This window comes from Plasmodium inui, assembly GCF_000524495.1.
Source record: "Plasmodium inui San Antonio 1 unplaced genomic scaffold supercont1.2, whole genome shotgun sequence".
In the NCBI taxonomy this organism is placed as follows: Eukaryota; Apicomplexa; class Aconoidasida; order Haemosporida; family Plasmodiidae; genus Plasmodium; species Plasmodium inui.
In genome coordinates, this window is record NW_008481836.1 from 81807 (window position 1) to 94914 (window position 13108).

At 38.7% G+C, this 13108-nt stretch overlaps 3 protein-coding genes across 3 annotated transcripts; 2 read left to right on the forward strand and 1 right to left on the reverse strand.

Annotated features, from left to right (window-relative positions):
- Window positions 1-1002: 1002 nt before the first annotated feature.
- C922_00457 (hypothetical protein) lies at window positions 1003-1458 on the forward strand (the record flags this gene model as incomplete). The annotated part of the gene is made up of 1 exon (XM_008816073.1): window positions 1003-1458. The coding sequence occupies one exon, from the start codon at window positions 1003-1005 to the stop codon at window positions 1456-1458; it is 456 nt and encodes a 151-aa protein (XP_008814295.1).
- A 980-nt stretch (window positions 1459-2438) lies between these two features.
- On the reverse strand, window positions 2439-9232 carry C922_00458 (carbamoyl phosphate synthetase; the record flags this gene model as incomplete). The annotated part of the gene is made up of 2 exons (XM_008816074.1): window positions 2439-8962; window positions 9202-9232. The coding sequence occupies 2 exons, from the start codon at window positions 9230-9232 to the stop codon at window positions 2439-2441; spliced, it is 6555 nt and encodes a 2184-aa protein (XP_008814296.1).
- A 3160-nt stretch (window positions 9233-12392) lies between these two features.
- C922_00459 (40S ribosomal protein S27) lies at window positions 12393-12922 on the forward strand (the record flags this gene model as incomplete). The annotated part of the gene is made up of 2 exons (XM_008816075.1): window positions 12393-12559; window positions 12841-12922. 2 exons carry the CDS (start codon window positions 12393-12395, stop codon window positions 12920-12922), a joined length of 249 nt encoding a protein of 82 aa, XP_008814297.1.
- Between the last annotated feature and the right edge of the window lie 186 nt (window positions 12923-13108).

Below are 13108 nucleotides of genomic sequence, written 5' to 3' on the forward strand. Positions count from 1 at the left end.
GTAGGGGTGTCTATCGGTGTAGGGGTGTCTATCGGTGTAGCGGTGTCTATCGGTGTAGCGGTGTCTATCGGTGTAGCGGTGTCTATCGGTGTAGCGGGTAAAGCGGCATAATGGTATAGCAGCATAGTGGCGTGTATGTGTGCCCGCGCGAACTCCCCTCGTCAATGAACCTTCACGCCCTCCCTTTTTAAGAAGCTAAGCGCAGCGAGAAGAAGGCAAAAAGAAAAAAAAAAAAAACATAATAAATAAATAGCGCTAAGTCGCAATAGAAGGGGAAAAAGAAAAAAAAATTTACGATTTACGAAATGGTGCGCAAAATGGGCAATCTGGGCTTAACCCACATGTTCCCATTGAAACTCTATGCCCTTCGCTTCACCCCTAAGGTACCCGCCTCCCCTCACGTTTCATGCAAAGCGGTTATTTTTGTTAATAGGCTAAAATATACACATAAAGGGAATTTTCCCCTGCTCATTATTTCTCTTTTTGACCCACTCGACTGCCAAAATAAACGCGAACACGTAAGAAAACCCTTTTCAAGTTAGTATTCCTTCCAATGAAAAACGTAAAAGAAATGTGTCACGCCATTTAAGTTCGCTATTTCCCATTCCCGCGCATGCTTGCTGAATGGGAGGAAGACATATGTACAGATTCGCACCTTTGCCCGTTTGAATGTCTTGTCATTTTGTTTTATTTTTTTATATTGTTTTATATTTTTTTATATCTTTTTATATTTTATTTTGTTTTATTTTATTTTTATTTTTTTTCTTCCGAAACGCGTGCACGTATGCTTATCAGCCCGCTTTTTTATTCGTCTGGATAAGATAACACGAAAGTAATTAACGAGACACTGCTTGCATCACTGAGCATACTGTCCATATATAACGATTTATTCTTCACCCCACTCCGCTGCTCCTATCCGCGTATGGTTTTTTCTCGGCATATAGTATATACCCCCCTTGGGCCCCCCTCTCCCGCAACACTTCAAATCGCCTGCACAAAAACATGGAACAACAAGAAAGCACAGAAAATATAAATATGATCAAAGAGACCATTTTTGGTTTACCCAACAGCGTAATATTGAAGATAATACATAATAACATAGATTTGAAAAATTACAAAATAAGAAAAGAAGCAGTTACCACTTTGGGACGATGTTTGTCCATGTTCATTTTGTACATTACTGATGGAGCCTTAGAACATTGCGAAGGTGAAAAGAGAAACACAATTTTCGTTCGAGACATTTTAAACTCGCTAGACGATTCCTTATTTCTCGATATACACGATGAATTAAAGAGACAGATAGCCATTCAAGAGGAAATTCATAAAAGGGAAAGCGCCAAGGAGGCTAAGAATTCTGCCATGACGAACACCGCAAGGGGTGCAGATAATGCACAAGGCGAAACGAACGGAGTGAACAAACAGGACGACTTGGACATACTGCTGCAGGCTCTCGAGTGATAAAAAAGTGAAGCACTACCCGTGAAATAGAACCGAGTCAACTGCTAGAAAGTTGTGAACGATAGCAGTCACCTAAAAAATCGCAGAAACAGTTTTTTTTTTTTTAATTCCCCTCTTTTTTGTTTGTATCAATTTTTTTACTCACTTTTTTAATCCCCTTTTTTATACAAATCTATAATTGTATATGTATACTTTCCAACGGGGTGACCCCCCTTTACTCGCTTGACATTTTGAACAGTTCCGAAATTCGCCTACTATTTAAAATTTGTTATCGCGAAGGGGTTTTTTTTCCTTCTGCTTGCTACTCTCTCACAAATGGTGTGATAGCGTGTGTTGGAAAAAGGAAAAATAAGCACACATGTGTGAAAATATTTACATATCTGTATCTATGTATTTATCTACGTATGTACAAATAGACAAATATGGGTACGTATATGAATGGATTCGCCCCATGCGCGAACACGCCAAGAGCGCGGGAAATGAACATAAATGTGTCTGCACTGAGTGAACTTATAAACACACGCACGCACAAGCGTACGCGCAACACTGGGGCTAAAACTGACATAAGGACTAACGTGTTGGAGTGGGGCACTGCACAACTGGGTCATCAAAAAAAAAAAAAAAAAAAAAGATGAGCTATATTGCAGGCAAAGCAAAATTGACAGCTAAACTGGGGGACATATATTTTGCACGAACATCGTACCCATTTGGGGGGTTGCGTGGGGTCGAAAATGTTTGCGCTTATTTTTTTTAAAATGTCGCACTCCGCGAGATGCTGAAATGCCCCTACGCACGCAGTTCCGCAGGCATATTCGAGCATACAAATTTGTGGGTATACACATGTCCGTAGACACCTTTGCGTACACATTTAAGCATGTGGGCAGCGTGCCCCTCAACTTAAGTGTAACCACCGGCTATTTTGGGCTACTTTGGCTATTTGGCTACTTCCGGCTACTTGCCGCTACCTTCCGCCCCCCTGGCTACACCAAACTTATGTATTCGTCGTAGCTCTTAATGGTGTAGAAGGGCTTCTTCTCCTTCCTGCGAGAGAACTTCCTGTAGAGAGAGTCTATAAAGAGCGAGGACAGCTTCATGTTCGTTATAAGGGGCACCTGGAAGTCCGAAGCGAGGCGTCTTATCTTATATCCGTTTGAGCTGACCTTGGTTTTGAGCGTATCCGTAATGTTGATAACCATTTCGACTTTGTGGTTCATAATCAAATCCGTAATGTTGGGCATGAGATTTTCTGAGCTCTTATTATGCACTCGGATGAGTCTCTGGTGAAATTTGGACGTCTTGGTAACGTTAAAGGATTCGAGAAATTTGGAATAAAAATCGTAGGTTCCTTCGGTTGCGTAAATGGTAAAGCCCATTAGGAAGAGCAGCTGGAAAGGTTCTTCAAAGGCTAGCTTGTTGTTTAAATTTTTAATACTTATGAGGATGGATTTTTTCGGCAATTTCATGCCAGTGGCTATCAAGGACTTTAGCAAAGCTTCGTATTTGTTGAGACCAAAACATGCAACTTCCCCGGTGGACTTCATTTCTACCCCCAGGATGCAATCCGATCCGTGCAGTCGGTTGAAGGAAAATATAGGAGATTTCACAGCGGTGTATTCTAAATCTATGAGGGATATATTAATTGGCTTCACGTCATAACCCATTAAAATTCTGGTAGCTAAATCGATAAAGTTCAGATTTAGAGCTTTCGAAATGAAAGGAAAGGTTCGAGAAGCCCTCAAATTACATTCGATAATTTTTATTTCATTCTGATGGCAAATGAACTGAATGTTAAACGGTCCAGAAATGTTCAACGATTTGGAGATTTTCTCCGAAATTTTCTTTATCTTCCTGTGTGTTTCTACGTAAATATTCTGTGCAGGAAGTATCAGAGTGGCATCTCCTGAATGCACACCTGCATTTTCGACATGCTCCGAAATGGCATAGTTAATAATTTTCCCATTTTTACTCACACAGTCAATTTCTATCTCTTTCGCATTTTCAATAAATTTAGAAATGACGACCGGGTTGTCCTTACTAACGATTGCCGCTTTCATGAGAAAATTTTTTAATTCTTCAAAGCAGTTTACAACTCTCATGGCAGCGCCGGAGAGGACATATGACGGCCTCACCAAAACGGGGAACTTCACCTCATTTGCAAATTGTATAGCTTTGGAAAGTTTGGTAAATTTGTTCCATTTCGGTTGATCGATTTTTAAAGAATCACACAGATTGGAAAATTTGTTTCTATTTTCACAGCAGTCTACACTCTTTGCACTTGTCCCTAAAATGTTAACACTATTTTTGTACAAGCTGAAAACCAAATTGTTGGATGTCTGTCCGCCGAAAGCTATTATAACTCCGTGACTTTTTTCAAAGTTGTAAATAAATTTGATAACTTCTGTGGTAATTTCATCAAAGTACAATCTGTCACTTTCGTCGTAATCTGTACTGACCGTCTCCGGGTTGCAGTTTATGAGGATTGCCTTGTGGTTTAACTTCCTAATCGTTTTTACGCAATGGATTGCACTCCAGTCAAATTCGACTGAGCTGCCAATTCGATAGCACCCACATCCTAAAACGATGAGACATTTTTTTTTTTCTTTCTCCTTTTCATTCCTATCATGAATTATCTTAAAACCGATATCGTTAAATTTTTCGCTAAAGATGTTTTCATTTTCGGAATATATGGACGATCCTTCTGACTCCTTCGAGGAAAAAGTGTTGTACGATTGTGCATAGTCATCGAAGAGGCCGTTATCTGTGCTGCACGTGTACACATCCTCCCCCTCATTGCAGTAAGCATCATCATCAATGTCGTCATTTTCTGCATCACTTGATTTGGTACAATTTCGCAAGTACGACAATTCGGAAAAGCAGTCGCTATTTTTATCATCAAAGTTTATACCATTGCTGTTCAGTTTGCTCTCTCTTTTTCTGCTGCTACTTCTTCCTTTGCTTCTTTCCCTTTCGGTTTCGTGATGATGGAGGTTGTCCCCTTTGGCGCTTTCCTCTATACCCGCGTTGATCTTACGCCCAGCGTAATGCGGGACGTGCATCGGAATGGAATCTTCAGCTGCGGAAGTTGCCCCGAATCGTGTTCCCACTTGTCCCGATTTCACAACAAAGCCACGCTGCTCACACTGCAGACTGTCATTACTGTCCGTGTTCTCGCTATTAATTAACTCTTTCATTTTGCTCATTTTGTATTCATTATTGTACACAGAATCTACTAAGTAGTACAAATTTCCTGCTCCCTTACTATCTGAGAACTTCTTTTTCTTCTTGGACAAGTAGTATGAGTCCCCATTTTTGTTCTTCATTTCTTCATCCGATGTGTTAAAGTTTTCCAAGTAGAACTGATCATTAGTCGAGTGCGAACTTCGGTTCGAGATTTCGTCCATTCTGTGGTTCATCAGTATTTCTCTATTTTGTAATTTCTTACTGCATCCATCATCTTTGCTTGTGTTATTTGCACTGGACCCTTTGATGTGTTTGCTGTCTCCCCCGGCTTGTGTGGAAGATTGCGGGTCGTTATTCAGCATTGTACTCTCCACGATGTTAAGACTGCTAGCGAAGGAAACATCATTTGTACAATTTTTCACACTAAATACATTTGTTTCGTCTGACCCTATGCTCTTTTCCTCCTTCCCGTCTTTACTAAGCATCTGATTGGAGGGACTCGCGTGTACATTCATTTGTGCTCCCTCAGCGGCAAAAAGGGGACCCTCTTTGTTAGAAGCGACTATCTTGTCCTGCTTCCCTACAGCTCCAACCACCTTCGTACTCATGACAGTAACATCTACATCGTTGTCAAACGTCTCACTATAGCCATTCTCATCACCACCCAACTGCAGCTGTTTCACCGCTTTCTTCTCCTGCATCTGAAGAGAAATATGAGGGTTGCCACGATTTGCTGCCCTATTGATCTTTTTCCGGTTACTCTGTGCAGGTAATTTCTTCTTCCTCTTCATGTTGAGAGGCAACACGTCATGCTCAACACCTTGGTAAGTCAAATACAAATAATTAGTTAACGCTGGGAACTCAGCAGATAGGGTGTCGATAACTTTTATGTGCGGATGTAGGCCTAAGCTTTCTCTGTACCTCATCACAACCGCTTCACTAACGTTGGGATTGTTAAAGGAAAGGTAATGAGCGATTTGCTTATCACTGAATCCGTGCTTCTTAAAATATTTCAAGTCATAAAAGGAGAGTTCCTCCAACGATAACGTTTTTAGCCTATTCTGCAGATTAAAAATGTTGTAAAACTTGTGCAGAAACCAGTACTCTATATTGGTCAGTTCGTGGATCTTCTCCATCGGGATGTTCAAATGAAAAGCTTGATGAATTGCATCTATCCTTTTTGGAGACGGGTTTTTCAACTCATCCACAATTTTGGCCTCATCCCAATCAATGCAGTATGTGTTACTGAAGCCCAGGTAGTTATCATCTATACATCGGAGCGATTTCTGTATAGATTCTTCAAAGGTCCTACCTATGGACATAACTTCCCCTACACTTTTCATACTGCTATTCATCGTTTTGGAGGCAAACTCAAATTTGTTTAAATCCCACCTTGGGATTTTGGTCGTGATATAATCAAGGGAAGGCTCAAAACAAGCAGTAGTTTTCTTCGTGATACTATTTTTTAAGCTAATCAAATCGTATCCAAGAGCTATTTTAGCCGATATGTAGGCTAAGGGGTACCCTGTCGCCTTCGACGCCAGTGCTGAACTTCTGCTCAGTCTGGCATTCACCTCGATAATGCAGTACTCCCCCGTTTTAGGGTTAATACCGAACTGAATGTTACATTCCCCAATAATATTCAAGTGAGTGATAACCTTGAGGGCTATTTCGCGAAACTTATAATATTCATAATTACTCAGCGTCTGAGAAGGAGCAACGACGATGCTGTCTCCTGTGTGGATACCTAAGGGGTCTATATTTTCCATGTTACAGATTGCTATACAATTATTCTTGTTATCTCTTAACAATTCGTATTCTATTTCTTTCCACCCTTTTAAGGACTTGTCGATAAATATTTCATTATCCGTTTGCAGGAAAATTTCTTTGCACTTTTTGACTAACTCCTCTTCGTTATTTATGAAGCTACTGTTTAGTCCTCCTAGGGAGAAGGTTGTGCGTACTAAGATGGGGTATCCAATTTTGTTAGCCACTTCAATGGCTTGTTCTACATTTCTAGCACTTCCATACGGGGCTATAATTTCATTAATTTCTCGCAGCTTTTCTGCGAACATGCTCCTATTTTCTGTTATCAAAATGGACTCTAGGGATGTCCCCAGAGCTAAGCAATTATTTTTTTTTAAAATCTTCTTCTGCTCCAACATGAGTGCACAGTTCAGGGCGGTTTGTCCACCGAAGGTACACAAAATGAAATCGGGCTTCTCCTTTTTGATAATTTTTTCCACAAATTCGCAGTTGACGGGTAAAAAATATACCTTATCGGCTAACCCCTTGGACGTTTGTACCGTGGCAATATTGGGGTTCACTAAAATTACATAAATGCCACACTCTTTCAAACTTTTAATGGCCTGAGTGCCTGAGTAATCGAACTCTCCTGCTTGGCCTATACATAGTCCACCACTGCCCAGCAGAAGCACTTTTTTTTTTATGTAAATTATGTTATGCCCGAGATGTTCTCGAAATTCTCTTTTTTTGTTAAACATATCTATGAGGAAATTTTTAAAAAGGAAGCAAGTATCTTCTGGTCCGTTATTCCCCTCAGGGTGAAACTGAACACTGTAGAATCTTCCATTTTTGTGTGTAATGCCTTCTACCGATTTGTCATTGGCGTTGACGTAGCTAATGGCTAGTTCTTTCCTTCTCAATATACTTTTCTTCTTCAAACAGTACCCATGATTTTGCGACGTTATGTAACATTTGTTATCTACCAATTGGATAACGGGTTGGTTTACCCCTCTATTCCCGTACTTCATTTTGTACGTCTCGCAGCCTAGAGAAATTCCCAGTAGTTGATTACCTAAACAAATGCCAAATATGAGCTTATTCTTTTGTAAGCTTTTCTTCAATGTTTCAATTAAGGAGTCACATTTTTTTGGGTCCCCTGGACCGTTGGAGAGCAAAACTGCGTCGTAATCTATGCTGTTATAATCGTAGTAATACGGAACAATGATATACGTCAAGGGTAGGTCTTTGCCATTTTTCATTAGGTTCTTAATTATACTGTTCTTAATCCCGCAATCTACAACGACGATAATTTTTTCCATGTCGGAGGTTCTCTTGTTCACAAGCTTGAGAAATTCCTCCTTGTTCAGTTTTTTCCTTACGTACGTGGAGTAGTCGTTTTTGAGGTTGAACGTTGCCTCATCGTGCGGGGCGACACCTTCATCTCTTCCGCCTGTGGTGTACTCCTCGTTGCCCGCATCGCTCAGTCCACTCCTTTGGAGACTCACCTCCACGTCGTAGTGGCCATACATATCCACATTCCCGTCGTGGAAGAAGGAATTCTCCTCCAAGTCTATCAAATACTTATCATATTCGCATGCACCACGTAGGTTAAAGAAGGCATCCTTCTTTCCCCCATTGGTGCTATACTCCTGGTAGCCACTACAATGATCAATATTCTCTTCTGATGAGGTCAAAAGGTTCATTTTGTCCCTTAGTAACGAATGCTGATTTGAATTTTTGTTAAAGTCGATTTTTTCGAATGACGAAAGACTTTGGCAATTATAGCCATTGGTAAAACTATTACCATTTTGCTGTTCTTCCGTGGAATAATCAATGGCATCATTTGTCCCTTTGGAATCTTCTTTACTTTTCCCTTTGTTGTAATAATTTACTCTCCCCAATTTGATAACTCGAATAAAGTGATTACAGACATACTTAATCGTGTCGATCTGTCCTGGGTCAAATAAGCTTATTTCTTTATATAGCTTATTAACATTTCTCGCATTTTTATAAATCACAATTTTCCCTAACATGCTTCCCCTCTCTCTCAAGATTTTTGTTAACGCCCTGGTATCTATTCCACCTATGCAGGGCACTTTATACAATTTCAGCCACTCACTTAGTGTAATGCACGAATTATAATGGTACGAATTTTTTGTGTACTCACATATTACTAAACCTTGAATTTGGATTTTATTGCTTTCGAAATTTTTCACCAACCCGAAATTATCATGAAGTACTTTTTCCACTCCATAATTTCCAATTGATGGAAAGGTTAATACGAGGATCTGTCCAAAGTAACTCGGGTCCGTTAAAGCTTCCGGGTATCCAACCATCGCTGTGTTGAATATAACTTCTCCCGTTACTATATAATCTTCATTTTCAATTTTACTATTCTTAAATAACACATCTTCCTTGAGATACTTTTTCTTTTCGAGCACTTGGTTCCAATTACTTCCTTTCGTGGCTTCCCTCTTTGGAGTAGCTTTCTCTTCTTCTTTGCACCCTTCGTACCCAACACTGTATCCTACAAACTCGGTGTCATCTTCCAGAATGAGCTTCCCCACGGTTTTGTAATCTGTGCACAGGGTGCAGGAAAGAGGTTACACGGCTGTGTTTGTGGGAAACATGCAGGCATATGCAATTGAAAGCACACAATTAGGCAGCGGCACACTCGTCAGCGCAGCGTCGTTGCGCTCCTGTCGATGCGCATATGCCCCTATCAAACTGCATCTTGTGCAGTCCCCCAATTTTTAGTCTCCCACATATCTACATATTTCTCATGTAGATGCGTGTTCGTTCTGTGCAAAGGTGTACCGTAGTCCGGCCAGAATTCCGTGTTCATCATTTTGTTCAAAAGGGAATTAAAAATTTAGGTAAAAAAAAGAAAAAAAAAAGGGAACAAAGTGTTTAAAGTATCAAGTGAGATACTGCTGATTTTGCAAAATGTAAACAACTGACAAATTGTTTTGGCACAGACATGTTCATATTTACATAATTAGAACCGTGAAGTATAACGAATGCAGTAGATTAAGAAAAATGAAAATAAGATGCAAAGCAAACGTGTTTTTTTTTTTTTTTTTCATAATATGGTAAAAAAAAAACAGAGTTAAAAATAATATGCTTAAAAAAGCACAGCTCTGTTGGAGCAAAGAGCAGTTATAATTAAAATCTGTTGTGTTTTTTTCTCCCTGTTTGCTTTATTTTTTTGTCATCTTATGCTATGCCGCAGTGTTTCGTTTTATATATATTTTTTCCAATGCCTTCACAGTAGTTATATTTATATTTACATACGCATATATTATATATACATATATATTATATATATGAAACGGCGTTGACCCCTGCATCTACGTGTACTTTTTTGTACAATTTTGTACAGCTCTGTACAGTTTTGAACTATTTATTTGTCGCTTCTGATAACGTTATTTTTTATAAGCTTATTATTTCATGGCGACTTTTGCGTATGTATATGCCTATAGCGTGCGAAAAAAAAGTACTTTTTTGCCCGTGTCACTTTTCCTTTTTTTTTATGCGTTTTGCTTTAACATCTGCAACGGGGAAAAACATACATTCCAGAAATTTTGGCTTGTACTGAATTGTTTTTTTTTCCCCCTTCATCCAGTCGCGCTTAATCGCAAATTTATATGGAACCATTGCGCCGGAGGTGAAGCATTTTCCGGTGCGTAAAATTTGTACATACAATATAAGCGGATACGTTATATGCATACATTCACGTCGGCACCAAAATATATATAAATACCATGCAGGTTCTACTTTTTTAAAAAAATGAAGGTTCGTATTCAAGTCCTTCATGTGGGTAAAAAGTATTCCATGTAGTGCTGACTTTTCCATTACTGAAAAATATGTAAAATATATATCCATGGGGCTTATTTGTAAAATTTTCAAAGCTTACAAAAATATTGGTAGCCGTTTTTGTGGCATACCCTTTTTTTTTTTTGTCCCCCCTAAACACCATGACTTATATATAGTAGGTGAATAAAACGCAACGATTGAACTCATCCATTTTACCTTAACAGAAATGTAAAATTAAATTCCTTTCCAATTAAAAATTTGCACAAAAACTACATTTTTACCCGTGTCAGCTCAAACAAATTAAGTCAAAATTTAGAACAAAGAATGGTTTAAAAATATGTGATTTTATGGGGCTGAAAAATCGCTCCATATATTTGCTCACAATAAGTGAACATGTGCATCTACATTTATGCTGAGTAATTTGTGCGTTTCCTATTTTTTCAGGAGAACTTTTGGACCACGTAACTGAAATGACCCCTTTGCCGTTGAAACTGGCAACACACGGCACCATGCGCCTCACCAATTATCACCACACAAAGAAGTACGCGCATATGCGCTTGCCTGTGCATACATGCGTAATAGGGCACATGAAACGTGTACCTAAACGGAATGTTTAATGCAAAAAGGAAAAGAAAAAATTACACACAAATTTGCAACAGGTGTTAAAAATTGTTCCATAAAAGAGGAAGCCTTTTACGAAAAGAAAAAAAGAAAAATTCTTCAACATTGAGACGTAGATCTGTCAGCAAATTTTATACTGAGGTGAAAAACAAACATCCACATCGGTGTTCTCCCAAAACGGTGAAACATCTCCGCTTAAATGGACTGATTAAAACGTTTATATTATAGAGGGTTCCTTGTTTTCCCCCCCCCCTCAAATATCAGGATTAAATTTGAATGAATTTTTCGTGCCACGGGATGACACTCTTTTATTTTTTAGCAGTCAAGTGGAACAGTGGAAGAGGCCAAAATATATCCACATATATATTTGCATACGTGTAGAACATTTTTTCTTTTTAACGTCGAGTTGGATACCGCTTTTCCGAGCTGTCAGATTTGTTGGCGCTTCGGGATCGCCCAAAAATGTGACAAATGCGTGTAGCACATCATTCTCTGCGTTCGAATGCGCGACTCATCCCTTTATTAAATGCCAAAAATTTGCATCCTCTTTTTTGGGAAAAAAAAAGTATTTTTACATCTACGAGGTTAAGCGGTTTTATCGAGTGATGTCAAATGGGAAGTGGCAAATTTTGTTGCTTCATGGATTGCTGGGCACGCGTTGAAATGGTGTAGCGCCATGGTTTCATGGCGGAATCGGGAGACGCTTCGGCCAAATAAAGCATTCCCTTTTACCGCCATATGCCGCATTACATATTGCCCCCCTTGCATCTGAAACCTTTTGCTTTTTTTCACGCACGCGAAAGGTTACACCCCTGCCCGTAAAGTTCACATAGGAAAAAAAAAAAAAGGAAAACTTCTGTATTTATTATAAAAAAAGGAAAGGCACCCCCAATTCTATTTATTTATGTACTTATAAAGAATATGCAATATATGTTTCTCATATTCACTGCTAGCATGTACAATTTTATCGCTGCTTAATGAAAAGATATGCGCATAATAAAGCAGGCATATGTGATAGGAGGAAATGCATTCATCAGGGCCTAATTCGTTTTCCCTTTTCCTCTTTCGCAAAAAAGCAAGCAAATAAAAATATAATATAATCAGCGGCTTAAACACCCCAGCTGCTTTTGAAAAAAAAATTCAGTTTAAATGTTTATTTTTCATATTGTAATAAAAACATTGTTATATATTCCCCAAAAAAAGCAAAAAAAGAAGAAAAATGATTTAAACAAAAAAATTGAAGAAGTTGACTATAAATTTATAGAAAAAAAAACATTATTTCATTTTGCGTCATTTCTCTGAACAAATCATCCCTAAGTTAACCCATGTTATGTACCAGAACGCGGCATTATACTTAAGTAGCCTTTGCGTTTTTATTTAACAAACGATTGTATAGCAAATGCAAACAACAGTGTAAATAAATCTTTACGTAACAGGTGTTGATCCAATAAATGTATATGTAAAAACGTACGCGCAAATATATTACGTACACGCTATACCGATTAAGTGCTTCAAATTTGAACCCCCCTCCCCGGCTACAATTCCTGCCTATCAAACTCTTACATTTCAAAATGAATGTGGATCTGTTAAATCGTGACCCAGCTGAAGAGGCCAAAAAACATAAATTAAAAAGATTAATACCAAGCCCCAATTCTTATTTTATGGATGTAAAATGCCCAGGATGTCTTCAAATCACCACCTTGTTTAGCCATGCGCAAAATGTTGTTTTGTGTGGAAGGTAAGCCAAAAAAGGAAAAAAAAGGAAAAAAGAGGAAAAAAAAAAAAATGGCTACCCAGGCTGTATGCATGACCCCCTGCGCAAAGTCGATTTGGCGCTACAGGCATGTGTTTATCTTATACTGGTTTCCCCATTTCCATGAACTGTTCATTATCCTGCCTTTACCATTATATGTTTGCCAGTTAACTTTCATTTAATGATTCCTACACCGATCGCTTGAACAATTTATTTAAAATTTACACACATGTGGCGATTTTTTTTTTCTTTTCTCCCCATTATAGCTGCAACATTATGTTGTGCCAACCGACGGGTGGAAAATGCAAATTAACAGAAGGTTGCTCCTTTAGGAAAAAAATTGAGTAAATGATCTGCACTGAAAGCTTACAGTATTTAATCACATCGTAGATGGAAAAAAAAAAGAAGAAGCGTTTTTCATGCGAGAATAACTATGGGACGAATTCACGAACACTTGAGCAAAACAAATTTGCAAAAATGTTGCGAAATGACGACTTCCTACACGTACTAATTAAAATGAATTAAAAGTACCTA